Source organism: Oxyura jamaicensis, chromosome 5, assembly GCF_011077185.1.
Source record: "Oxyura jamaicensis isolate SHBP4307 breed ruddy duck chromosome 5, BPBGC_Ojam_1.0, whole genome shotgun sequence".
In the NCBI taxonomy this organism is placed as follows: Eukaryota; Metazoa; Chordata; class Aves; order Anseriformes; family Anatidae; genus Oxyura; species Oxyura jamaicensis.
The window spans coordinates 40,448,709-40,476,178 of record NC_048897.1 but is presented as its reverse complement, the minus strand read 5'-3'; the positions used below and the strand labels follow the sequence as shown (position 1 = coordinate 40,476,178).

Below are 27,470 nucleotides of genomic sequence, written 5' to 3'. Positions count from 1 at the left end.
TAAGGGCAGAGTGACAACCCACTCACCAAAGCATAACTGATTTTGGTACAGATTCTTATCCTGTTACTCTATAGCAAAACTGGATTGATGCAATGTGTCAAATGATCCCATACAGTTACTGGGTACTTCAGCTTTCGCTATACTTCCTGCTTACCTGGATTGCAGGTAATTAATTGTTATCATGAAATGGGGAAAAAGAATTCACGTCCTTATGTTAAATGAGATTCTATAGAGTTATGTGAATATCTTCATTAAGCTTTTTCAAACACATTTCATTAAAAAAGAGATGTAATCACCTTACCAGAAAATCAACTGGATCATCTGGCCTGATCTTACAGCATTCATTTAACCCTTGAATAAGTGTTGGCATGACATTCTTCATTAAATAGTTTCGTAGTGGAATAGACTGGGCCTCCAGTAACTCTTGTTCTTGTCTTTTCACTTCTTCCAGTTGTTTATTCTACAAATAATTAGCCAAACAACAAAGAAGAATATTTATAAGATTTACCAAACAGTACTTGACTAACTCATGATGGTGACCTATAGGGAAAAAGAAGAATAGTGCTAGAAAGCATGGACAGAACTTTAAAACTCATGCTTAACAGAACAACAATGATCTGCTTATTATATTTAAATGACATGGCATACTAAGGGTGGTCAACTGAGCATGAAGAAAAATGAAATAATCTCCCCAGCAAAATTATTTTACTTCTCTCTCCTTAACACCTAAAAGGAAGTTTATTCTGAAGTTTTCCAGTGTTCCTGTTTCCCAAGATAGTTGGTAAAATGATTAGTAAACACTATATAACTTCAAAAATTAGTTCTATTGCAAATGCAGATGGTTTCTTGAGGGTTCCTTGAACTGGGGGAAAGGAGAATATTTTTACACAGGTGAGATGCCTGACTCTTTACATAACTAACAGCAAAATATATCTTTAAATATGTTGTTTGTTTTTTTCTTTCATTTATGTCAGTTCAGCTAAATTGAATTCAGGTTAAATCAACTAGTTTGAGTGTAATCATTGTGTAAGAGGGAAAGAGGGAAATAAATCCACTTGGAGTTCTCCTTTCTCACATTAAATAGCACTAAATAGGATGCACACTTGCAGTAGTTTTAGCCAGAAGAACACTCAAAAAAATGTTTATTGTCCACTCTTCTCTCACTTTATTCATCAGTAGCCTTAGTCCTATATAAAACTACATAGGAAGAAGAGACCTTGAATACAGCTTTCCTATACTTAAGGCATAAACAAAAGCAATGTTCAGATAAAACTAAGAGACCAGCCACTGAAAAATATATTTATCGGATTCCCTGATTCACTGAGTGCTACTCAGTAAATCTTTCAAGTGGTGTTAGGTCTTTTTACCCAGACTGCAGCTAATTAACAATCTCAAGGGCAACTGAATAAATGCATAGATTTTAAAAGGATATTTGAAAGGATAAACTTAAGTACATGTTTTATTTAAACACCCACTTTAGCTTCACATAATGCAGTTTGCTTTCTTGAAAATAAGCATAGCGATAACAAAGAAGATTCTTATTTACAAGCTAGCATCAGAGCAATATACATGCTTCTTTAAAAATGAGCAATTTCAGGTTATGTTTTCAGAAATATGTATGGCCTTTCGAAAGTAAAAAAAAAATGATTTATCTGTGGAATGATCAGTTTGTGTTTAAATAACTCTAAATTGAGGCAGTACAAGAGCTGCCTACTGATGGGGAAAAAAATGATTTAGATGTGAACAAGAAGTTTTCTATAATATGCCTTTCAGGTTATTTACCTAAAACATCCTTAGGTGTGGCAAAGTAAATAAGGGAGAAGTATCATGTGCAAATCCTGTGAGGTCAGGCACCCTAAATACCAGGTACTTATTAAAGTATTAACAAATAAAAAGCATCCTTCAGACTGCCTCAGGGAGGCTGCACTAAACTGAGGACAGAGCTCTCAATGTTTCTCTTGCAAGCTCAGAAACCTTTCAGCAATGCAGCCTGGGATATTGATAATTCTGTGTTCTTTAGTTTGAGCCTCAAAATGCACTGTGAAGATATTCTGAGACAGATCTAAAGTATGATATAAGCAACTAGAGAATTTATCCCACACTTTCCAAGTATATTTGCATAACAGATTGTTGGAAATCCCATTGCTTCAACTTTCTATAACACATAAATAATAATGGCTTACACAAAAATGCAAGTTAACATACCCACTCTTCCCAGTTTGCCATCCTTTCAGCCCTTTCCTCAGCTTCTCTACGCTCTCGTTCAGCTTCTTCTTTAGCTTCTCTGGCAAGGTGTTCCTCAGCTGCTTTACGTTCCAAACTCTCCTTTTCTTCATCGGTCAAACCATAATTTCGAGGTTCCCCAATTTCTTTGACAATCTCTTTTACAATAAATCTGTTCTCAGGATCTTCAAATTTGGCTACATCTTTAAAACAATACAAGAGAGAAATTTGCAAGGCTTTTTTCAAATATCAATAGCCGTTGCTGAATAACTGCAAGACCTAAACATATATAGTGTTCATGTTGCTTGAATTTTCAAGTATAATATGTTGTTTGGAGTGGCTTATAAATGCCTTTTTATTTTTGCTACACGAAGTGGAGTTTTTTGTCTAATTTTCTTTATTAGTTTCAGCTAAAATAGTTTGTCTTTTTAATACGATACTAGGGAGAAAATAATTTTTACAACTATTCTGTTCAGCAGTTGCAGCTTTCCTAAGTTTTGAAACTTTCAAAAGAGGTCATTCCAGTATCAGAGATATTTCTCTTTGCCAATCTTACATCAGCTTATCTACAGGTATCAAACCATTAGCTTCTGACTCTTTATCTTCATGCAAGTTCCACAACAGGTTGTTAGAATTTGGCAAGAAACTCCAAAATTTTCACTCACGCAGTGTCTTACAATTACAGAGACCTATCTCTAGTTGAACTCTTTTTACGTCATGCCCACAAAACCAATCTGTGGCTTCACGTAGAAGCACAGAGACCAAGGAAATCTTTCCTTTCATTCCTTCTCCCTTTTAACTATTGAAGACTATCTATGGAATAAACCTGCACCTTTACAAAAAAAAAAGGGGGGGGGGGGGGGGGGGGGAACAAAAGAAGGAAAAGCTTCCTGGCACTGAATGCATATGGAGCCTAGAAAGTGCTGGAGACATCTGAAAGAAAGGGTATAGTAACATACATGGAAAAGAGAAAAAGTGGGGATTTGGGACATACAGAACAACTGAAATACAGAATTTAGTCTAAAACTCAGTAGTCCCTGCTCCACATTCCTCTGCTTTATGAAGTTATGTTGAAAGCTATTGGCAACGCATGCTTCTCATTTCTACACTAATTTAAACAGAAGCATTACTCATACCATTATTTCAAGAATTTGTGTCTTTGTGATTTAGACCTGAAGTCCAAACTCTGCTAATAAAACAAGGTAGAAAGCTAACGTAATTCTACATGATGCACAATGACATTTCTTTCAGAGCCTCTTCTTTCCAAAAATCAGGAATTCATTCCTGAAGTATTCCAAACTACAATAATTTTATTTTTTATGCCAAGCAGTCCATTAATTATACAGTTTTTACTGTACCTGGATATACAACTTACAGTGCAAGACAATTTTCTAGTCACTTAAATTATTGCTAAGAACATTCTTGGCATTGAATTTGAGGTCTCAAAGACTACAGTCTTTTCTCAGATGATGAAGCAATATTACAACACAAACATTACAGCAATCATAATTAAATGCTAAAATGTCCTATTTTTTTTTTTTTAAATGAAAAAAAAATTATCACTGTCCCTAACAGGGAGGAAAGATCACCAAAAAATGGAAAATTCTGTTTTAACATTCCTTTTTGTAGATGATCTAATGTGCCTGTGTCATCATCTCCAATTTGCAGATGAAGAAAACAAGACACAGACTTGCAGACTTCATGAAGTGAGTCACTGTAGCTAAGTAGCGTTTCCAGAATCTTGAAGCCCACTCCTTTGTGCTAATCATATTTCAGACTCAGTAAAAAAAAATATCATAAAAGCAATTCATAAGGCCATATGTTAAGACTTTCTAAAATTAAGGTGGAAGAAAATATTTATTAATTTGAGTCAGTATTTAATGAATCAAGCACAATTCTTCAACAGTTCTCCACTAAGGCCAGTAAACCTAGGTAACTTTTCTTTCTTCTGACCAATATAACAGTCGGTTCTCTGTTTAAGTTTGATATTAATTCTGTGGTTCTGATAAACCAAAAGGAATATCAGCTAGAACACAGAGCTGAAGATTCTCCAGTGAAATTAGCTTTGCAATCTGACCTTTTAATTTTACATATATAGGGAATATAGGGAAAGGAGCAGTTCCTGACCTAAACGGGCTCTAAAGATGCTGCTGCTTTTAAGATGGAAATCAACACTATAAATTGAATGTGAAGTTAATCTGGAAGTCAGTAAGCCCCACAGCTGAGATACCTCAATAGTTAACCAGTGAGTATTGTGATACCTCAATAGTTAACCAGCTAGTAGACCAGTGACTTTCCTAATTTAGAATTAACTAGATTTTTAGAGCAATCTTTGGACATAATTCTTAGCATAAAACACTGCAATATGCTGTCATAAAGCATACACTTTAAGTCCTCACCAAGATAAAACAATGTCTTGGATAGTGCTACTACTTGTATATCCCAAAGTTTATAAGATTAAAATATGACCAATTAATGACTTCACACCTTCTTAATATTTGTTATTTCTTACATTTACTTTGCAACAGAGTTCCTTCAGACTTAATTAAATGAAAGTGCTAGATAACCTGCATTTCAGACCTCCCAGGACTCTAAGACAACCATCTTTACCATTTGGATCTGATTAAGAAAAACAGCAGCATCAACTGAAGACAACAGAGCCAAATATATTTATCTTATCATCTCATTTCTTTTGTGAATTGGAAAATGGTAAAATAGTAGAAAACTGTGAGAAAATAATCAATACAAAATAAAAAAATCACTCAGCACCTGAATACTTAAAAAGTTAAAGATGTGAGCGTAGCTTAGAAATAATTCTAAATCTAAAATGATTATATTCATGTTATTTTTTTTCCACTGCAACATTTCCTAACAACTCAGGTATGGTATTATTTTCAAGATAATCTCCACAACTGACATTAATCAATTAACTTCCTTTTTTTTATTTTTTAAATTTTCTCAACAAATCATTTCCTGTAACTCACTCAGATGGACAATCCACATATCAGCAGTTTTATTGTATTTGCAAGGTTTTCCCTGTGTTCCTTCTCTTCTACTCTTCTACTCTTTTCTTTCTGTCTCCCTTCCACAATCTAAAATCAGTTTTATTAAGAATGCTGTCATCCTGTACCTATTGTTTTTGAATTATCAGATTATAGTCATCTTCTCAAGATTTCCCAGTGATCATGATTTTCTGGGAGTGTGTAGGGAAGAAAATTTTTCTCACCCATAGGTATGAAACAAAAAGGATGTATTACTAGCCTTCCAACTTTAATCTCTAATCATATTCTTTCATACTTACAGAATACCCAATTGTTGTCACCACATATGAGGTTAAATCTAAAGAAAAAAATATAAGCAACTATAATATTTAAAGTCCATGAAAATATACTATTATACCAGTCCAGAAGGATGCCAAGTGCAGAGATCTGTAAACTATATCAGAAAACTATTTTGGTTATTTAGCCTACAAAACCGAATGACTAATAAAAACACTAATTTTAAAGACATGTTAACTGTACAATCTAATCAGCACAATTCAGAATCCTTTTGAGCATATAAATATTTCCACAGGTATATAGTTAAATGATCGCTGTACATTTATTCTGATATGTTAGTTAAAATATTTATACATTTACGGTACAATCTTCCCAAGTGTTACATTTGTAACAATAGGAATTTTTATTGATATTTTAGGTAAGAATTTTATTATTTCATACCAATAAACTGAGGATGTATTTCAAGTTCATCAAAATAGTTGAGAACAGTCTCATCTTCTGTGTTTATCTCTCTGAAGAGACTTAAAGATTGCAGAAACCGGTCCTGAGTATAATGAGTTCCAGCAACAACACTTTCTGGTAGATTTATTATTCTGTTTTTAAGAAATTCATCAGATGCAGTCAAAGATACAACAAATTCTGTGAAGAAGAACGCATTATCAGTGCCCATATATGATTTTTCCTCCCTCATATCTTCTGTTAATAATACGTTTATACCTTCTGTTAATAATACGTTTTAAACCACAAATGAACATAAATCCATATATATTTATATAAATATTTATTACAAATACTTTAATTTTGAAATGCTGATATGCAACTTCTCCAGTTAGAGCAATCCAACAAAATGCAGAGGAGACATTTAAAGAAGCAACATGTTCTACCAAGTTCTTTCTTAGCACTATCAACAAGACTCTTCTTGAAAAAAGAAGGAAACATAGTCCAAATTTTATGAGAAAGCTAACAGAGAAGAACCAACACATGTGATTGGTATAGGAAGAAAAATAAACAAATGTTAATAGTGCAGCCAAAGTAGCAAGTAACACTGGAAGATTTAACAATTCATTTGTTTGTCAAGTCTTCAAAAGTCATCACAGCGTATTGCAATTTCTCATCTCACAAATAAATCTGTATTTTCCTAAATAAAGTAAATTAGGAAAAAAAATGAACAACAACAACAAAAAACAACAACAGTGGATTAAACATACTATGCTACCAGATGCCATAAAATTTGGTGTCAATGTTATTTGTAGTACTTTTGTAGACAAAAACACCAGAAAGCCTCAAAGGATTCATTAAAAAAAAAAAAATGCATCTCCTTTCTTTAGTTCAGAATTCCCATACTTGTAAGTTTCATTAGGCTGTTGCAGTATTTTATCAACAGTCTGCCTTTTAATTATTCCTGTAAGTTATCACAATATTTTCTGATATTTCTTTCTAATATCACTTCTCAATACCAAAGTCTATTAATTTAACAAAGTTGGGAAGTATTTTTTCTGATTTCAGAGATAAATTTTCAGAATCAAACACAGACAATTCCCTTCCAACCTCCTCATGCATGCCAAAAAAAGCAACCCACCCTAAAAACAGAAACAAAACAAAACCCACAAAAATCTCCATAAACCAACAAAACGCCCTTTTGGATCCTTCAGTTCTCTAAAACAAGTTTTCTCCAAGGCTGACAAGGTGTTTCTAAAACTGATCCCTTGCCTGAAGTCCTTGTTTTGGGAGAGAAAGTGTTACTTCTCCAGCCCATCATAATTCACACATTTGAATGACATTGGAGTTACCTTCAAACACATTTGATGAGCTGGTACTTCTCCAGCCCATTGTAATTCACATTTCTTCTTTCTGATACTGTAACTGAAAGTGTTTTTGTTTATAAAGAACACATTTTTCTTTTTTACTTCAGAAATCAGCAGTTCCTAAATGAAACCAGGTAAAAGCCTCCTTTTAAATCAACCCTTTGTCCCCTTCATTTAAGTGCAAGAACAAAGGAATTTTTTCAGGACATTCTGAATCTTCTTCACCTCCACTGAAGCCAGTAAGTTATCAGTTCGCAAAAAAAAACAAAACGCTTTAGCTATTCAGCTTTTATACTACCTGACCATATGCATCTTGTAACATAAAATATGCCAATCTGAAGAAATCAAGAATAGCAAAAACATCACAATAAAGCATTTTTCTGCATAGGTGGAAAACAAACTATTTCAATTCCCGGCTTTGCTGATTCAATAAAATGAATTTGGTAGTATCATTCAAGATACAGTGCGAAGCACTGCAAAGAACTCTACAAAAGGGCTAAATTTATATATATATATATATATATATATATATCTCTGTTTTTAGATATATTCCATGTTCAGGAGCTCATATTTATTCCATTGGTAGATGCTATAATCATAACAAAGGCAGCCACTGCTTTTGGTAAAAACAGCTGATGGCATTTTCACAAAAGAAAACAGAAAAAAAAAAACACCCACAAAACAAACCCAAACCCTCCTATTGATTAACTGTTCACTTGCAAACAACAGGGCAGGAGCATTACGTGGATATTTCTTTTAAATGGAATATGAACAGATGGAGTGATATTTTAAACTTCTAGTTGGTGGCAGCAATATTTGAAAACTCCTCTGTTTATTTGAAAAGTCAAACTTACCAGGTGTGATTAATTTATCACATTTAGGTATTTTGCCTTTAATTTCTTCTTCATCTTCATCTTCCACTAAAACAAAAGCAATAAATGATTTACATTATAATTTGAAGCAACAATATTATTATATTTACTATTAACATGAGCCATACAAACACTCACTTTTTTTTTTTTAATATTCAAGTTGTACTAACTGTTGGAAATTAAACCAACCTGGACACCAGTTTAGAGTAGTCAGTAAGTAATCTATGCTGTTGCGTGCCACAGATTCTACCATGGGACACTAACAGTTGTTTAGCCAAACAGCAGAGCATACACTTGCACACACATTTACAAAACATGTCCATACTTCTTTCTCGACCCTGGCTTCTCCTGCTGCTCAGTATTTTCTTCTGCCAAAGACAGAGCTTGGTGAGTAGAAATGATTTGCTGTGGCATGGTTCAAAAGGTTTCTGCTGCTAATTATTTGCTATTCTTGACATGAATAGTCAGCTCAACTGCTTGAGCATCAGCTGAGCTAGATGATTTACAGCCCAGCATATTACGATGAACAAGACTGAGTTTTGTTTTTCTTAAAATCATATCCTTTAATTTATGGAGATGGTTCTTGGTCTTAATGCACAGTGCTAGCTCACAATTTGAGATGTGTGTTGCAGAGCTCCACCAAAGTCATATCCAGTGAGGCTCATCTAATACACCCACTCTAATGCGGTTTACACAACAACTGTCTGGATTCCCTTGTTAAGCAGCCCTTGAATATTATGAAGAAATTCTGCCTTACAGCTTTCTTGTATAGAAAATATCAACACAGAAAGTGTCCTCTACATTTGGTCATTTATTTAGGACATGGCCAGCCAAGATCATCTGAAAACTATCTTGTTTAAGGTGCATAACAATTCATTACAATCCTTAAATTTTAAGCATCATGTGAAAACAACTGTTTGTGCCTTGCTCTGCTGTCAAAACAGTGTTGATGTACTTCAAGTAATACAGCACTGAGAAAAATAATGATAATATTAGCAGCAATAAAAACAAAAGCAGCAGTACTTACAGTTAAAAAGCTCTTTTGCCTGCTCATAGGTCTCTGGGAACCCATCTAAAACATATCCCTGATTCCTACAAGGCATAGATTTGAGCTTATCTTTAATGAGTTTAACAGCATACTGATCATTTAAACAACCTAGAACACAAATAAGGTTAATAGGAACCTAGTTTATGGAAAAGAAATACCTGAAACTAACATGTTCATACATTTATCAGAGACACTTTCTAGACTCCAAAAAAATTATGTCACTGTGTATACTACATGCTGTTAAGAGATTCATAGAATCTTTTAACATAGAGTCTCTTAACATAGAATCTCTTAACAATAGAATCATAGTGTAGCTATGAAATAAAATGATTAGATATTTATGAAATAAAATGATTAGATATTTATGAATAACGCAGTCAGATTTTGATATGAAAAGAAATAGAATAGAAAAAAGGATGTTACAAAGCAAACATTTTCTATTTACAATTAACCATGACAAATTCTTGCAAAACAAACGTGAAATGGGTTTTGCAAGTTTCATTTTCAGATTAATAGACTGAGATATAAAGTGACTTAGCATACATTGTGGAACAAATGTATGGCAGTAAAGTTTGTTTTGACCTTTTTTTTTGTCCTCTTGCAACGATTGACTCCAGTTTATTTTATATTTAAGACTCTTAAAAGCTGAGGCAAAATTATAACCGATTGTTATCATTAAAACATTGTATCTTAAAAGGCATTATTATTTTAAACAAAACAAAGCATGCAGAAAACTGCCATTATTTTTCTTGCTGAAATACATTTCTTTGCAAATTTGATAATTACATACTTCACTTTTTACTTTATATAATTTAAATTATGCTCTCTGTTGTGAGAAGAAAACTTGATAGGAAAAAAAATCTAGAAAGAATCTAAAGATTATGAACATTCAGTCACTAACATATAAACTTGCGGGGTTAAAAAGAATGATATAAAAGGTATACAGAAGTAGAAAGATTGTCCCCTTTTATTACATCATATTTCCTACCTGCATTCTGCTCCATGCTTTCTTTAATTCCAGCTAACAACTCCTGTGCTTCTTCTACATTTGTACCTTCTTCTTCTTCATATTCTCCCTCTTCACTCACACTGTCATAGTCCACTTCTTTAGGAGCCACCATTTTCTCCTGAATACAAGATCAGAAACATGAATAGACTCAGAAATTCTATGGACAAATTTTCTTATATACACAGATGTAATAAATGGAGAAAAAAAAAAAACAAAAAAAAAAACACAATGAATTTCACATACATTGCTCCTGGAAATGAGAGACTGAACAACCTTCAATCTTTAAAAAGAGTTCAGTGCATCCCCAGAGATGATCAGTATGTTGAAAGATATTTCCATTCTAAAATCTAAAATTGTTTTGTTAATGTATTTTGCAGGTCAGAAAAGCTAGCAAGAAAGTAAATAATACCAATCATTATAGGTGGACTTAAAAAACAATCAATATATTATTATTTTTCTAAACATTTCGTTGGAACATGGTTATTTCCTTTGGTAACTCTTAAAGTACTAAATTATGGACTTTATTTTAAAACAATGGCAAACATTTAAAGTCATAGAAACTAAAATAATAGCAATATTAAAAACCAGCTAGTAACACACCAGATTTGCTATTTTTTCAGAAATCACATCTTTTATCTTAATGTGATGCAGCTTGTAGTGTTTGCAGAGTTTTTCAGCGACGGTAGATTTGCCAACCCCAGGAGGACCATGGATGTAAATTTTGAGAGGCTGGGCAAAAAAGAAAGATGTAACATCAATCAAACATTATGGAAATTTTTATTTAAAAGGTACAATTGTCTCACTATAACTAGTGAAAAGATCACTATGCAATCACTTTATTTTCCAGCTGAGGCAGAGCTGCTGTCATCACCATAGTTATTTTGACCTCAAAAATTTCAGATTCATCACAATCTTAAGAATTTTTCATTTCAGCCTATCTTGCCCATGGTTGAATCACTAAGTTCCAAAATACATTTAATAAATATCATGCAATAAACTCAAAACTATACATCATTAAGTTCATATTCCAATTCAGTAAATCTGGCAGCGTTTTAAACATAAACCTAACAAATTAATTAGTTTCTAACATAATCTCTAACATAATTTCTAACATAACCTGGCAAATGTATTTTGCAGAGTTGTGACTGGCACAGAGGTCTAGCTAGCCTTCCCTCTTCTACTTGCCACATGGTATGCCTTTATTTTGCATCAAGCTTTTTGAATTACAGGCATACCTACACAGATGCAGTAGTTTAACGCAAGCACAGATCTGATGATCATTTTGCATGTATGCAGGGACTTTCAAAGAAAAAACTTTGAACAAATGATATTAGTTGTATTTTGTTTTACACCTCATGAACCTATCATAGTTTGAACAAGATACAGACATGCTGAATAGCTTTATCACACTAAAGACAAACAATACTTGAATGAATGCAAGCATTTTTATGCACCTTTAAATAACTACTTCCTTATACATTTGAATATGGAAATTCTAAATATTTAGCTAACATAGGAAACAGCAAAGTTGCTCATTACATTATACAACGGAGTGGGATAAAATGAAAGCCACATTGCAATTAAGTATACTGGCTCACTAAGTATAATGAAGGACGCAAAATGTTCACCTAGCTACTGACTCTAACATCAAAATCTTAAATAAAATACACAGTTACTGCTTTCTTGAAGTCTAATATACCAGGAATGCCATATATTGCCTACAGAAATTAGTTTCAAAGCAGCAACTTCTCCATCATGGAGCTTGTTTTCACTTACATGACTGCGATTTTAGGCATTACAGAAAACTTTAGGTGATCATGTTAATTAATATTCTATCTTGTCTAACTAAATTCTTCAATTTAATTTTCAGATTTTATGTTCACTTATTTTGCATGTCTGTCTTCTGTTCATTTTTACTTAAAAAGATGAAGCTTGTGTTTATATAACTATTTGTATTTGAAAAAATAGAGCACTTTAAAACAGCATACGCCAAACCATTACCAGAAGTCCTCGACTTTGCTTGTATTCTTTAACAATCCTTTCAATGTTCTCCACCAGTCCTGTCTGAGCAACCCACTTAATGTTGAAAGTCTCTTTCAGAAATACAGCTTCCATTCGCAGGTTCACAAGCAACATATCCAAATGCGTTTGCTGAGGGAGCAAAACTACCTTTACTTTAAAGTTGCAAGCTATGGATGTTAAAATAACACTGTTGGCTTAAATTAAAGACCAGAAGGGGGGCAGGGATATAGAAAGAATTTAAGCACAGGGAAAGCATGTTTGTCATGCAGTGCAAAATATACATTTTAAACTTAAAAAAAAAAAAATACATTTTCAATATATAGTTAAGTATTCATGAGAATTATATTATTAACCATTAAGCAATTATTTGGTACTATATAGAGATCTCATACTATTGCAGGAGAAAAAATACTTTTTTCATAAATTCATTTGTCCACCTTAAAACTAGAAGGTTTTAAAATTTATTTGTCCTATGAACAGTTCATTCCAGATAAATAGATGAAGATGACATAATTTACATGTCATGTTTGTCAGCCTTAGTAGTACCTCAATATTAACTTTTTTTTTTTTTTTAACATGTTTTCTGGTAGTTTTTTTCAGCATGCTCAGTGAACTTTTTTTGTAGAACAGCCTGTAATTCCTTATAATACTCTTCTCTGTGAGGGTTAAATTTTACTTTATTTTCTAAATTTACATTCACTGTAGATGTTTTTAGTTGAGTTTTAGGGTTACATCCTTCTGCTGAAATAAAAAAAAATATATATATTGCATGATATGATACTACGCATTCTTTTATTTAAGGTTTAGATCCTTTCCTTAAGTAATAAAAGAAAAGATAATAAAAGAAAACTACTAACAGTTAACTCTTTACTCAAGAACGCATTTTCTCTTGGAATCTTCTCAATTTTTCCCGGTCCAACATTTTTACTGATACACTACAAAGAAAAAGAAAAAAAAGTAATGCACAAATCAAATCAGATTCTTAGAAAAAAACTGAACAGGATTTCTGGAGATAAAATCTGTGCTCTCAATGTTATGTTACACTATACCTGAAAAAATCAGTATACTGATCGGAATTACAGATCAAAGTACACTAACCTTAATGTTAGTGTTAAAAATCTGTTTTGCTAAATATCACCTCCTTTTTAGTAGCTGCAATAAGAAAAAAAATAGCCAACCAAAAAAAAAAAAAAAAAAAAACTAGACTAGTGTTCCAAAGCTCCTAAATCTAAGTATAACTTCACACTGCTTAAGATGAAATTGGAGACCTATTTTATGCTTCAGCATTCTCACTACAGATTTTTTAAGTATTTAATTATGTTAACAGTCAGGACAGATTCAGATCAATGGAATGCCACTATTAACTCTCTAGTTTCATTTCTTCATTAGCCAGAAGTTAGTTACTCCTACAGTCCTTTAAAAAAGGTTAAAAAAAAAAAAACACACTAGATTCCATAAAATTACAACAGCAACAGCTATACAGCACTAGATCAAATATATCCAGTATTCTGTCTCAAACAGTTTCAGCTAGCGGACACCTAAATGAATGTAAGAGTAGGAAAAGCATGCATGATACTTCTTCCAAATGCTCTTCCCTACAGTTTAACACAGCTACAGAGATTATTTTGACCTTTGCTTCTTCCACATGAATGCTGAAAACTGCATTATGGTCACTTATACAAGGTGGATTTTCCAACTATTAACTTTTCAGTGAGACCTCATACGCCTGAGCCAAAACAAGGGATGCATCTTCTTGTGACCTTCCTACAAGACAGTTCCATGAAATATTCTTTGACACTGAAAAAAAAATGGGCTGTTGTGTTTGGTTCTTGTGTAACATTTGCTCAATCTACATAGGAAAATCTCCTGTTACACTGTATTAGCTGCTTCTCTCATCTCTGAGTCTCACTGTAAATTAGAGTTCAATAGTGTCATCCAGGCTATTTCTAGAGTTCATTTCAAAATGCTTAGGAAAACAAAATATCTTCATACAAATTAAGAGAAAAATATTTTAAAGACTTTTGAGTATCTGACTGTAGTACTGTGAATCCCATAACAAATAGAAATTTTACTTGAAACTGTGCTGAGTTAATTATAATACTTTCAAAGTTAGTTCTGCAGAAAGAGGTTGAAGTAATACATTTTGTTTAAAAGACAAAAGTCTTGGTAGATTTCAAAATTATTTTGTTTATTATTTATTACACAAGATAATTCAGAAAGACTTAGGGACACCTACTTCAGTAAAAATGTACAGTTTGAAAAATCTTATAAATACCTGGGAAAAAAAGAAAAGGAATAAAATCCCTTACCTTTATTAATTCCTGAAGAGTGTGCATAGACTCATCTACTGCAAGTATATAGTGAAACTTTGGCTTGTGGTCTGCTACATTCTGTAACACTCTGAAACATAGGAAGGTCAAGGCTAGTCAGTATAGAAGCATACTGGGACTTTTTGCATTAGATGCAATTCAGAAGCTGTCCAAATACAGTGACTATGTTTGATTTTGGAAAACTCAGAGCACAGTATTTTCATGTATATTATCTTCAATAAAGAAGCACAGGTAGATATTTTATTTGTAAAGAAGTTCAAAGAATAAAAAGCAACACCTGTACAAAATATTAATTTAAGCTGTAGGGTCCGTGATGCATTTCTAGTTCTGTGCCAGTTAAGTGATACTACTTGCTATATCCACCCTTGCCAGCAATTTCTTAAAAGCATAGAACCTGTACAGTAGAGACAGGTTTCCCGTAAGCATATCTAGTAAGATACTAAAAGATACTGAAGTCTCTGCCTGCCTTACTAAGATGGGCCAAATAGTCTTCTTAAACCCTCTCTGCCCCAGTTTAAAAGCCTCAGTATTCTGCTAGTGTATTTGGATTTGTTACTTATCTAACTATCAATCACTGTCCAAATGAAACTTTACTTACGCTGCTAAATCAAGAAGATGAATGGTTGGAATAAAATTGTTTCCATGTCCAAAAACAGGTATTGCAGTAGCCTCACTGAGCCAACCTATCTGAAAATGCAAATGGACAACAAAGTTAGAATTAAATGGTTGCTTTTAATTAGGTATATTTGTGTAGTGGCAAATCTATATATTTAGGATTATAAAATTTACTGAATGACTGATGAAACTGTAGTAAATAATTTTGAGAAATACTGGCAGCCTAAAAAAAAAAAAATATTGTTATTTTTAAAAGAATACTCTTTGATATTGACAGATGTTTTTAGTACTTCATGTCCCAAATTTAATTATTTAATTATAAAATGCTTAGGGGAAAAAAAAAGGAATGCAATGTTGAAAAGAAAGACATTTTTTTTTTGGTTCCATTGATCTGATAGTCATTCTCATTATAAAGTGCACTTGTAGATACTGTTCTAAAATTATGAAAAACAAAACAAAAGCAAAAAAACAAACAAAAAACCCATACAGATCCAAAAAATAAAGTGGGAATTACTTCCATTGTAGCTAAAACTCATTTCTAAGGGATCAAATAATGAATTATGTTCACAAGAACATTAAACTTATGATACCAAAGCTATTAGAAATGCATTTAATTCCATTGCGATTTACCATTAGATATTAAATAAACTCCCCCAAATGCTTAGATATCTACCTTAAAAAAGTAATGTAAAACACCTTCCCCAGCTCCATACTGAAGTCCTGAAGCAACAACATAAGTTGAAAATATATGTGTATTCTGTGAAGTAAAACCAATAAGAAAGTATTTATGAAATTATTGTACTCCTAATGGTTTACACTGAAACTTGAGAAATTGCATACTAGATATATAAAGTAAGTTATATATTAAAATTTGGAATTGGACCAATTGTTGCATAGCTTGTAGTTTTGTAAGACATATTGTTAATATTTCCTTAAAACAACAACAAAAAACATTACTCAGAATTGTCCTGTCTTCATTTGAACTGAAATCCTCAAAAATCTTTTAAAAATTAAGAAATTGGAAGTTACTTATGCTGATCATTATTATAAGTTATGCCTCAACTCTCTTTTTCCAAGAAATGTAACTGAAATTCATTGAAGCTTTTATTTTTCTTTTTCCACTTGCATTATATTTGCACTTGATTGTCTAAAGAAGTGGGAAATGCAGGTTCAATACTTTTATAATCACTTTGCTTTCATTTTGATATAAAATTTCAGACAAAATTAGTGGACTATAAAGTGTTTTTCTGACCATACATCACAATCAACCCTAATATTTTTTGCTGATCATTATGCAAACCTGGTCATATGTTTGCCTGTTCTGGATGACTGTTTACATAAAACGAAACTGATTGGATCAGCATTGAGGATGGTTTCATACAGTGAATACTCCATACTTAAACCATCTTAAGGAGGGAAATTTCAAGCAAATCTTTTAACTTAGGACCAGTCGCTTAGACATTTTTAACTCTAAACAAAATTGTTAAATAATTCTGATGTTGTAGAGATCTTAGACATTATACATCTACATAACACCTAGAACCTGCATTTACCAGCAGAGGCTATAAATGGTAAGACTTGGGATCAACTTTTTTGTGTGTGAAAAAACACATAGTTTGCTACATTTTTTATACTATTTCAGAAATATAAAACCAACAACACTGTTAGCCAATCTTTGACCGTATAAGCAAAACATCATATACAGGGATGCCAGGAAATAATAATACATCACTGTATGTTATCCATGCAATGTGTTTCTATCTTTGCAATAAAAAATAACTCAGTTGAATACAACAGCTTGTTAGTAATCACATGGAATATTAAAATCAGACATTGCAGACAGCACAAGACTCCCATACTAAGTTTGCTTGTGTAGTATTAAGAGAGATAGAAACTGTTTTTAACCTAAGAGCAGCAACTCCTAAGTTTGCTTTGGACAGACTGCACGCATACCCCAGAAGGCACATGGTAATTTCTGTCTCCCAACAGGAAAAACCTGCCTCTCATGAAAGCAGGGGAGGAGCCATTTCTCATCTGCCCTAAAGAGCAGGTAACTAATAGGATCTTCTATCATCTACCTTGCAGTAGCTTGCATGGAAAAGCAAGAATACTTTGGCACATAGTGAAATACAAACCTCCAAAACAGGTCAAATTCTCTAAAAATACCTATTTAGTGTCACAAATCACACACATGAGAAGGTACTACTTGAGATGACTTGGATATACTTAATGGAAAACAAACAAATAAAAAAACCCACACCACAAATGATCAGGCAAACTCGATTTAGAGTCACCTTCAAATTCCTGTGTAATATTCATTAAAGCCACTAGATGTCACATTTTAGCTAGTATAATCAGCTCTGGGCTTGTTTGGTTGGTTTGTTTTATTCGAATAAAATGTTTTAAGTGGAGGATAGGTCTAAAATCATCCTTGATATTTTCCCTCACAGTCCCCAGCTTTACGTCTGACTCATACAACCAATGAAACAATGTATTGCTTCAAAAGAAAAAAGCATGATTTATTCACTAGCTAAGGAAAAAAAGAATTAGGGATCTGTATTGCATATATTATGTATACTGTATAGGTATTATTTCAAAAACGTAGCCTTCTTGATATCTTATTAATAAGGGATATTTTATTAATAAGGGATGCTATCCACATTTATCGAAAAAATAACACTCAAAATTTATTCAAATTCTTGCTAACTTCCATCATTAAGATAATGCTCTAAGAACAAACTCACCCCCCCACCGAAAAAAAAAAAAAAGACCTTTACATACAGTTTTCCCAAGTTTGAGAATAAGTTTTTCAGCATTTATGTGATCCATAAAGTTAGGATGAGATTTTCTTCTGCGATAATCTTCCTCAGTGAAAGGAATCTCAGAATCCTCCTAGGAAGGAAAAAAATGTGACTGTTATACATGCCTTAAACCAAAACAAATGTTAAAGGCCTAAATGGATAAAATATTTTTTAAAAAATATTACAAAACATCTATTTTGTTTTCATTTGAAATTCTTGAAACTTCTAAGTTTCACTTGAAAGTTAGCATGTCCATACAGTCCCAGTATCTTCCTGTATGTCTCCCCATCATTGTAGCTCAATGCCTAAACCTCTCTATCCAGTGGAATAGATTTAACAATTCTGGCAGAAAGCAAGATTTCAGGTGAATGGACCATGAGAAAAAATACACTCGCTGTTACCTGCTAGTACTGAAGTACATACCGAAATACTTTAATTAAATTAAATGAATATTTTCCATTACATGGAAGTATTCACTTAAAGGAATAATATTTACTTATTACTTACTGGGTCAGGTGGTTTGCTTTTTGCCCAGCTCATTATTGTTGAAATGAGGATGAATATCTTTGGCGTTGCAAAATGCTCTATTTCTGTATGTAGTGCTGGTAAACAAAAGCAAAAGATTTAATTTATTGGAAACTGTTCTACTGAAACCATGTATTTGTTCTGTGTAGAGGTCCCGTACAGACATTTATGCTATAGTGTTCTGTGTTATATAGCTTGAAGCAAATGCTCTTTATTTTGCTTGGTATAAAATAAAAATAAATCAATAATGAATAATAAAACAAACAGAAAAATAATGGGAAGAAAGGATGACATTACCAGTAATGAACATAATCTCCATAGAGCTGCATATTGTGGAAAAAAAAAAAAAAAAAAAAAAAAAAAATCTATACTAGAAAATTATTTATCTTTATTGAGTGCAGAGATACTGAAAGAAACTAAGTTTCTTTTTTATATATATACTTGAAACAGCAAATCTACCAAAATAAGAATATTTTCCTTGAATCTAATTTAGAACAAAATAATTACATGTGGAATGTGGATGATGTTTTGTTGAGTCCTTGAAAGCTTACAATATTACTTAAGTATTTAGACAATACACAGAAATGTATCGTTTAGTTTAGCTATCATATAAAGAGCCATAATGCATTGTCACCGTAAGAAGATTCCATATACCGATTAGAATTCGGTTATATCGATCAGGAAAAAGCTGCAGAAAGACTAAGTGGTACTTTTCATAGCAGTTTTAAGCAAAAAAATATATAATTAAAATAATTATATAAAATATTAAACATTATTTGAATCAAAGGAGCAAGTTTTCTGCCTATCTTCAAACACAAATAAATAAGATGGCTGTGGATAGTTATATATGGAAATAACTGCCTACAGAGATATGTCATTTAAAGTGTCGGACCATTCTATGACAGCTTCTCTAGCTTATGAATGCTAAAATGCAATCGATGGTCCCTTGCTAATTAATTGAACAATTCATGCAGCATTTCCCTATCAAGGATGCCAGTTTTATATTACAGTAAACTATAAATCCAAGGTCATTTCATTACACATTTCTCGTAAACTTTGGTCGCTATATAGCAAACAATTTTCTGTTCAGTTGATGGCTATACTAACCAGAAGCAGCCCATTTTGCTTCCTCAATTTGATTTGCATCTTCAGTGATGTTATATAAAATAATCTCACATTCAAGCAAATAACTTAAGAGCTCTTTCTGAGAAGAGACCTGTGGGAAAAATAGTTAAAACTTGTTGTTAGAAAACAAAGGAAAGAAGGGAAAAAAATCTATTCAAAGTTATTTTTCAAGGGTAACTTTCTGATAGATTTCTATCTATTGTAGTTTTCTTGCACACAGATTTCTGAAAAGGATGCTAGAATAATTCATCTGGCTGGTATCAAACTACATCTGTCAGATAAAAGCAAGATGATGAAATACAAATTAAACGCTGAAACTTCTGATTTGCAGTAGACATTAATATAGTTCAGAAGTACGTACAATTTTAAGTGGTATTTTAGGATTTGTATTTTGAGTTATAATTATTAATATCACAAAAAATATCTATGACTTTTACAGGTATTTTAAACAAGGATCAGCTGCTAGAATGGACAAGATATAGTAAAATGCCAGTTTCCTTGCAAAACAACATCCCATCCTTGTTGTTAAATGTGGATTGTCTGCAACACTTGAACAAATCCAACAAACATTCCATGTGACAGCAGTGGGCGAGATTAAATATAGCTAACCATGATTTTCAGATTAAACAGCTCATCTCTACAGAAGTTCAAAACAAACTTTCAAAATTTTGAAGATATTCTGGATAATAAGCAGCTTGAGACAGTTAGAGTCAATTTTAGTTTCAGAAAACATTAAGCAATTACTTTCTTTAAAAAAAGCCTCCTTCAGTTAACCAAACTCTGGACATATATACAAAGATGTAGGTATTCAGAACAATTAGCTGCTAGCGAAAGCTGTGATTTCAGTGATAAGTTAAGAAGGGAGGACACTAACTTTGATTCCAATACTACTACCTTTAGAAGCTGATAAAAGATATAGGAGTCACAAGAGAGCATGCTTTGAAGGAAAAAGAAGACAAACCTGTGGATCATCAGGATAGACAACATCCTGTCCAGAAACACCATTAAAAAATATATATATCTATTTTAAGACTGGATTATTTCCTTTTAACCTTTTCTGTATCAGAACTAGCCGGGAGGAGACAAGTGTGCAGGAAGGAGAGGTAGTAAAACATGCATACAATTTCCAGCAGCAAGAGACCACTTTATTAATATCGGTTGGTCATTTTACATGACTTGCGATATTCCTAATATTACCTAACAATGACCTGAAATAAGATTATTACTTACTGCATATGTTTCCTCTGCAAAACATGGTTTAGTACCTTCTGGCTTAGAAAGGGTACCAACTATTTGGTAGACTCCCTCCTTTGGCCTAGTAGAAACTTCAGCAGCTGAGTTCTTTTCATCCTCCTCCTCCTCTTCCTCTTCCCCTACGCTTTCTAGTGATGCTCCAACAACACATTTGGATAAATACTGCAATATACAAGACACACATTTGTATGCAAATATGTATTGCACTGGGACTAAACTACACAGCTTCTTCTAGACTTGGGAAGACCCAACGCTGCTGACTAGCTCTGATGCTATTGCAGGCAGTGTAGCTCAGAACACGACTTGAGAAAGCAGGGAAACGTTAGGGACTGCACGAACTCGGCAGCGACATTTTATCTTGCCACTTGCCCTAAGCCTCAAAGGTGAAGGTGTTGCTGTGTCCCCAGACGCCTCTTCTCCTCAACCTGACTCCCTTCCAGAAGGCGTTACCTCTGGGAGATGTTATCTCCGAGCATTATCTTTCACCACAGCCAGCAGCTGCCGCCCCAATCCTGACCCGCTCTACGCACACCTCCACCTCCTTCTCTCATTTCCCTTCTCTCTTCACCCTCCTTGCCCCCAGTCACCCTCCGCAGCAGCCATTTTAGGTGACCACGGCCGGACACCCGCCCGGCGGCCAGGAGAACAGCCGGGGGCACTACGCCGTCACCTCGCCGATGCTGCGGCCGCAGTAGGAGTCGAGGTGGTTGAGGAAGATCCGCTGGCTCCGAGCGGCTCCGAGCGCCGCTGCCATGGCCGCAGCCCCAGCCGGCGACGCGCGCCGTTGCTAAGGGCGGCAGCTGCGCCGACCCGGGCTGGGCCGGGCGCTGCCGCATCGCCCTCACAGCCGGCGCGGGGCGCTGCGGCCATGGGCCGAGGGACCGCTCGGGGCCGCACACCAGCATCCCCTCCTCCAGCCGGCTGCTGCTGGCCTGGGAGTTTAAGCAGGTGGCCGCCTATGGGGACTTTTGGTGTAGAGTAAGCCTTGGTGTAACCTTGCCTCGGGCGTTTCACCTGTGAACCTGCCTGCAACCTCACGGAGTGGTGGAAGTGCGCCTTTCTCATCTCTGCCTCCATCATCTTCCTCAGGTGAATCAAGATCAATCGAGAATGAGTCAGGAAGGGAGGGCAGTAACATGCAGGGAGCGATAAGTAATGAGCAGCTCTGCAGGGCCGCTTCCTCAGTTCAACATGGCCATCTCCCCAGGCCTTACCCACAGCAGTCCTCCCTCAAACATTTCATCTGGGGAGTTGCTTTTCAGAGCTCTGCTGAAGAACTCAAGGACTATCACAAATATAATCTGGCACTTAGTATGTACATACACTTTTTTTATATCTAATTTAATCTATCCTAGAACAAACATGAATACCTACAGTCAATAAAGGAGGGAGTTTATTCCCAACTTCTTGACACTGAAGAAGACAAAACCTAGCATTTTTGTGGAAAACAAACACACCAAAAAACTTGTAGAGTTTTAGAGCTATGTTATTAGACATCCTTTTGATAGTAAGCAGCCTTTGAGGCTTTTTAGATAATTAATCACTGGTAATTTGTTAGTAACCGACACTATGTTTCAATGATTGTTCTTCCAGTGATAATGCATAATCTTAAATATTCTGGAAAGGTGCATTAGGCCGAGCAGCATTTATTCTGTTTCAGAAAATGCAAGTGAACTGGTCTAAGGAGACCTATTGAAACTGTTCACTGTGTTTCAAATAAGCTCCATATAGGCAACAATTCTAAGTATAAGGACTAGAAAGCGTGTTATTCATAAACCCAGAATCAGAAATTGTGGAATGACATAGCTCTCGCCTTTTAAAATTAATAGTTCAGTACAAGAAATAATATAAGTTTATTCTGGTAACACCTACAAACCATATGTTCTAGAAGTATTTCTCAGCTTAGGTTTATAATAAGCTCTTGAAATGACAAAGCATTTTAAAGATGTCTAAGAAAAAGTTCTTGGCAATGTAACATTAACTTTGTCATTTTTTCCACTTGTATTTGTCATGCTTCCTTTCAAAGTCCTTCTAGGGTCACCTACCATATCTTTTCATGACAGGTTTCAGTGGATACAAGTTTGCAGCCAGAGGTGTTTTGGAAATACTTGTTAACAATCTAATATTTAAGAAGTGTTTAAGGAAAGAATAACTTTGGTTGTCCACGCCCCCTCTCCCCCCCCAAGAAAGCTATAACACAATGGTAGGTGCATTTGTTTAATGCTTTAGTCATTAAATTGAACAAGTAAATTAATTGCAAGGGAAAATATTCAAATATAATTTCGGTAAAGTACATTCTCCTCACAGAGGACTAACCACGTGCCACAGACCTGTGTGCAAAAGAGAGCCTATGAACAATTTTTAGAGCATAGTTTCATACCCTGAAGTAAAGGATTAACATCCCAAGTGTCAATCTAACAAGATAAAGAAATCAAGCTCTAGAAAACAGAAGCACTGACTGCTGTTGTCTCATCAGTCATAGTTATAGCATCACTACCCCAAAGCTATTATAACAGCTCTACGCAGTCTCTCCAATTAGATTATTCCTCAGCAGGTGTAAGTCAATATAGGTCTACTGAAATCACTAAACTGATGTATTCATAAGTGTGACTCCAAGAAAGCTACTGCATATACTTAGAACCTAAATATGGCAGAATAAATAAAGATGCACAAATACTGAATAATACAAGAATACAAAAAGTATGATGGTCACAAAATGCTAGTTTAGAAGTTCTAGTATTTCTAGCCAACAGTATTTTTTTAAAAAAGTCTACCATTCAATACGTACTTGAAAAGTTACAGCAATACAATAGATTTATAAAGAGATTTATACCATTTGTAAAGTAGAAAATACAAGTTACATCTTCCAGCTTGTATTAGACTTAGCAAATTTCATACAACCTTTGGTTTCAAACCAATACAATGCAAGTAACATTACAGTGCTTACTCATTATTCATTAGGAAAGGATGCTGTACAATTAAGGGAGAAAAGTTGAAAAACAGGAGTACCAAAGTACTGTATTATAGAAAGTAAAGGCTGAAGCAAAAATACTCTTGGGTATATCCTGTACATCATGTAAACAGACATTCAGAACAGTAAACAGGCTAAAATGTCTTTCAAGGCTTCCAAACAGTTATAATATAGCATACATACATATATATCATATATAACATCATCTTTAGGGAATGTAGCCTGTTACATCCGAATTTACTTCTGTGCTTAGCTCATTTGCGATTCAGACAATACATTCATAGAGTAGTAGTACATCTCATTCACTCTTTGGAGTTTGTTGGTTGACACGGACAGATCAACAATACTGAGCTTTCCTTTTAACTCAGATGCTGTTATATAATCAACACTCAACTGTTCAAGAGCCATCTTTCTTGCTACTGAAGTTTAGGATTTTCAGATTAATGCACAGCAAATCAAGCTGAAATTCCATCCTATGCAAAAAAGTAATTTTCAGTTTAAAACATAACTTAATTGCCTGTTCTGCCCAATCAATTTCAATTACTAGATGTTAATTAGACAGTTAACTTCTATTTTAAAAAGCATATATGACAATGATCAGCAAGTATACACCAAAAAAAAAGATTTCTACTCGCCTCTGTAATATTCAGTATGTGTTTTCAAGAGTTTTGGATAGTAACACTTTGAAAAGAGACCAATTTTTTTTTTAAATGTTGTGAGAAGCAAGTTATTTGCTCACCTTCAACAAAAAGGAAAAATAAGTTTAGTAGTTTTACAATTTATCAATAGCACTGTGATATACACAAATCCTCTGAAGCAAAATGCTATAGATCAGTACTAGTATGTAGTCGATGTTAATGCAAGAAATTAAGCTTAAGATGTTTGTGGCTGTGTTTGTAAGAAAGATTGCAGTGCCTCATACTAAGAATTCCTTCTAATATTAAATCTTCTTCACTTCAGGGTAAATCACGACTGATCTTTCTTCAAAGCTTCTAGTCTTTGTAGTAATGCATTTCCAAACACCTCTCGATATGCAGGGCTGAGAGAGTCCAATAAGGAGTAGACAGTTTCGTGGTACGGTGTCTGCAAACTGTCATCAGTCTGATCAAAATCATAAGCTACTACCTGTAACAAAGAAAACATTGGTTAAATTTTTGTGATTAGGATCACCTTGCAATGCGAAATAGATATAACAAAGTTTAAGTTTTCCAGTCAGACTGTATGGTAATATGCAAACAAGATACTTGATTTAAATTGCAGTCTGTGCTTTCTACTGCGAGGCTTACTGGTAATACAGTATTTAGACTGTTTCAAATACTTTCTTCCAAAACTCAGAATATTATTAAAAGCTGTCACTGTCACCTTTGAAAAGAAGTCTTACTTCTGTGAATTCTCACAAACACTATAAATGGTACAAAATGGAGTTCTATACATACTGTATTAATGATTTATCTGGGTACCTGAGAAACCCAGAGCATTACGCCTATGATAAATTTATCCATTGGCTACTTCAGTCTTCATCATTTTGCAGATGTCTATACAAAAATGCCTGTTTTTCCATCAAGTTATCTTCTCGCTTTGTTTGAAGTAACTAAAGATCCCCCCTTTATAGAGGAACACGTAGAAAACGGGCTTTCATAAAAGTACAGGACAAGTATGTGTGTTATTTTGGCGCCACTGAAATATCTTTCTAGGCACCTTTTGAACAAGATCATTACTCAAAACGAAGAGGCATAAGAAATTATAAACAAATTAGTTTACCCTGAGTCCTGCTTCAGTGAGCTCCAGGCAGTACCTGTTCCTTTCCCTGGTTTCCACATTGATATATGCCACATCCTCTGCACATGGAAGGGTTTTTGAGACAAACATGTTGCTGACAGCAAAAAGAACATCATTCACAACAGCTTCGGCTTCTAGTCTCATATCCTTCACATCTGTTCCTTCAAAGTCTCTATAGTCAGAATCTTCTTCAAATCCCGTATTACTGGGTGAATCCATGGGATTGCAGTCAGTCTCCATTCTGCATATGGAAACATGCATTTCAGATTATACCACTACACTCAAGATATGACATTAATACCATAAAACTAGAGGAATATCTTAAGCAAGCATATTTACCATTGTCCAAACAAGTAAAATAGGAGACTCAGTGAAATCTGCAAACTGGGACAGCCCAGACAACTCCAAACCATGCTGTTTTGTTCCTGTCAGCACCCAGGAGCTACCACAGGAGCTGCTGCTTCACAGACAGGCAATTGGCAGCGAGTTGGGTAAGACTCTGTTATGATTCAGCAGCAACTAACTCTGCACTTCGCTGATCCAGAATGCACTAACAAAACCAAGTGATGCCACCAAAAATTGCAATCAACAGCTGCTGAAAATTGGTGAATGCAGTCTACTGGTGAATAATTCACCATTGTTGTTGATGAATTTAAAACGACTTTCAAGCGTCTGTGAACTAAATGGGTTATAAGAGGTTATGAGAACAGATTAAGAACAAGATTTTTGTTTTGCTTCACTGAACAGCAATCCCCTTGCTTGGTTGTTACGCAGTAAAAGCCATTACGACTCAGACACACACAACCGGCCTGCTACCACAAAGGGCCGGCCCCGGCGCTACCCCACAGCCCGGGGAACCTGACCGAGCCCTGCAACGCTGCCCTGGCAGGCGCAAGTCCCTCGCAGCACCACCGCACCTCCATCGCTGCCTCACAAACCAACCCGGCGCCCACACACGGCCCCAGCCGAGGCTGAGGCAGCCCCCGAAGCCCGGCGACTCCGAGGGAAGGCCGCTCAGAACAGTCTCGCGTCTCACGGAGAGGAGCAGAGAGCCACCCGCCACCCCCCGGCAGCCCACCCACCTACCGGTGCGGGTGCCCGGCACCGAAGAGCGCTCGCCCTGGGGCCGCTCCCCACAGAGCCGGCCCCGGCCCCGGCTCCACCGCCTCCCGCGGCCGCTTCCGCCCCCGCCTCCTCCGCCGGGGACGCCATTTCCTCGCGGACGTCAGGGGGCTGGGCACGGCGCTCGGCGAAGCGGGGGGGGGGAAGCGGGAAGGAAGGAGACAAACAAACAGCCCGGCTCGGCTCGGCCCGGCCCGGTTCGGCCCGGCAGCGGAGAGCTGATAGGGGGCGCCCCCCGAGCCCCTTCCCTCGCCGCACCCCGCGGCGCCGTCGTCCCCCCCTCCGCCACTCGCGGGGCGCCGAGAAGATGGCGGCGGCGGCGTGAGGATGGAGCTTCCTGCCTGAGGGCAGGCGGTGCCGCCCCGCCGGCCGTGCCTGGCCGCGGGGAGCCCCGGCGGGAGACAGCGCTGAGGGGCGAGGCTGGGCCCGGCGGCTGCCGCTCGCTCCTTTCTCTCCGGCCGCCCCGTCCCGCTGCCCGGCCCCAGCGCGCCGCCGCCATGCCGTGGCCTTTCTCGGAGTCCATCAAGAAGAGGGCCTGCAGGTACCTGCTGCAGAGGTACCTGGGCCACTTCTTGCAGGAGAAGCTCAGCCTGGAGCAGCTCAGCCTGGATCTCTACCAGGGCACCGGCTCCCTGACGCAGGTCCCCCTGGATAAGTGGGTAAGAGATGCCGGCGCTTCGCCCCCTCGGCT

At 35.7% G+C, this 27,470-nt stretch overlaps 3 protein-coding genes across 9 annotated transcripts in view; 1 reads left to right on the top strand and 2 right to left on the bottom strand.

Moving 5' to 3' along the window:
* Nucleotides 1–21,727, bottom strand: part of AK7 (adenylate kinase 7) — a 22,640-nt gene extending 913 nt beyond the window's left edge. The window contains exons 1-17 of one of the 2 annotated variants that reach the window (XM_035328154.1): nucleotides 21,578–21,727; nucleotides 20,884–21,069; nucleotides 19,636–19,744; nucleotides 18,511–18,605; nucleotides 17,984–18,094; nucleotides 15,876–15,959; nucleotides 15,186–15,274; nucleotides 14,567–14,657; nucleotides 13,115–13,192; nucleotides 12,237–12,386; nucleotides 10,836–10,964; nucleotides 10,215–10,353; nucleotides 9,206–9,334; nucleotides 8,161–8,226; nucleotides 5,943–6,140; nucleotides 2,206–2,426; nucleotides 302–460 (exon numbers count right to left, since the gene is read on the bottom strand). In XM_035328154.1, coding sequence (XP_035184045.1) covers nucleotides 302–460; nucleotides 2,206–2,426; nucleotides 5,943–6,140; nucleotides 8,161–8,226; nucleotides 9,206–9,334; nucleotides 10,215–10,353; nucleotides 10,836–10,964; nucleotides 12,237–12,386; nucleotides 13,115–13,192; nucleotides 14,567–14,657; nucleotides 15,186–15,274; nucleotides 15,876–15,959; nucleotides 17,984–18,094; nucleotides 18,511–18,605; nucleotides 19,636–19,744; nucleotides 20,884–21,069; nucleotides 21,578–21,661 — 2,118 coding nt within the window. In that variant the 5' untranslated portion in view covers nucleotides 21,662–21,727. The remainder of the gene's footprint in view (nucleotides 1–301; nucleotides 461–2,205; nucleotides 2,427–5,942; nucleotides 6,141–8,160; nucleotides 8,227–9,205; nucleotides 9,335–10,214; nucleotides 10,354–10,835; nucleotides 10,965–12,236; nucleotides 12,387–13,114; nucleotides 13,193–14,566; nucleotides 14,658–15,185; nucleotides 15,275–15,875; nucleotides 15,960–17,983; nucleotides 18,095–18,510; nucleotides 18,606–19,635; nucleotides 19,745–20,883; nucleotides 21,070–21,577) is intronic. The other variant, XM_035328155.1, reaches the window with a different exon arrangement.
* On the bottom strand, nucleotides 16,011–27,470 carry GSKIP (GSK3B interacting protein). Of its 5 annotated transcripts, none has more exons than XR_004751343.1 (3): nucleotides 25,640–25,898; nucleotides 24,388–25,003; nucleotides 16,011–16,025 (listed from the first exon to the last, which is right to left on the bottom strand). XR_004751343.1 is itself a non-coding variant. In XM_035328158.1 (3 exons), the coding sequence occupies exons 2-3, from the start codon at nucleotides 25,895–25,897 to the stop codon at nucleotides 24,845–24,847; spliced, it is 417 nt and encodes a 138-aa protein (XP_035184049.1). In that variant the 5' UTR covers nucleotide 25,898; nucleotides 27,340–27,470; the 3' UTR covers nucleotides 23,109–24,844. The 5 variants fall into 5 exon arrangements, 4 of the variants coding, with proteins under 4 accessions (XP_035184049.1, XP_035184047.1, XP_035184050.1 ...); XM_035328158.1 differs by lacking the exon at nucleotides 16,011–16,025 and adding an exon at nucleotides 27,340–27,470 and having other exon boundaries at nucleotides 23,109–25,003; XM_035328156.1 differs by lacking the exon at nucleotides 16,011–16,025 and adding an exon at nucleotides 27,325–27,463 and having other exon boundaries at nucleotides 23,109–25,003.
* ATG2B (autophagy related 2B) overlaps nucleotides 27,151–27,470 on the top strand; it is a 43,694-nt gene continuing 43,374 nt past the window's right edge. Inside the window, exon 1 of one of the 2 annotated variants that reach the window (XM_035328148.1) lies at nucleotides 27,151–27,438. In XM_035328148.1, coding sequence (XP_035184039.1) covers nucleotides 27,277–27,438 — 162 coding nt within the window. In that variant the 5' untranslated portion in view covers nucleotides 27,151–27,276. The remainder of the gene's footprint in view (nucleotides 27,439–27,470) is intronic. The other variant, XM_035328149.1, reaches the window with a different exon arrangement.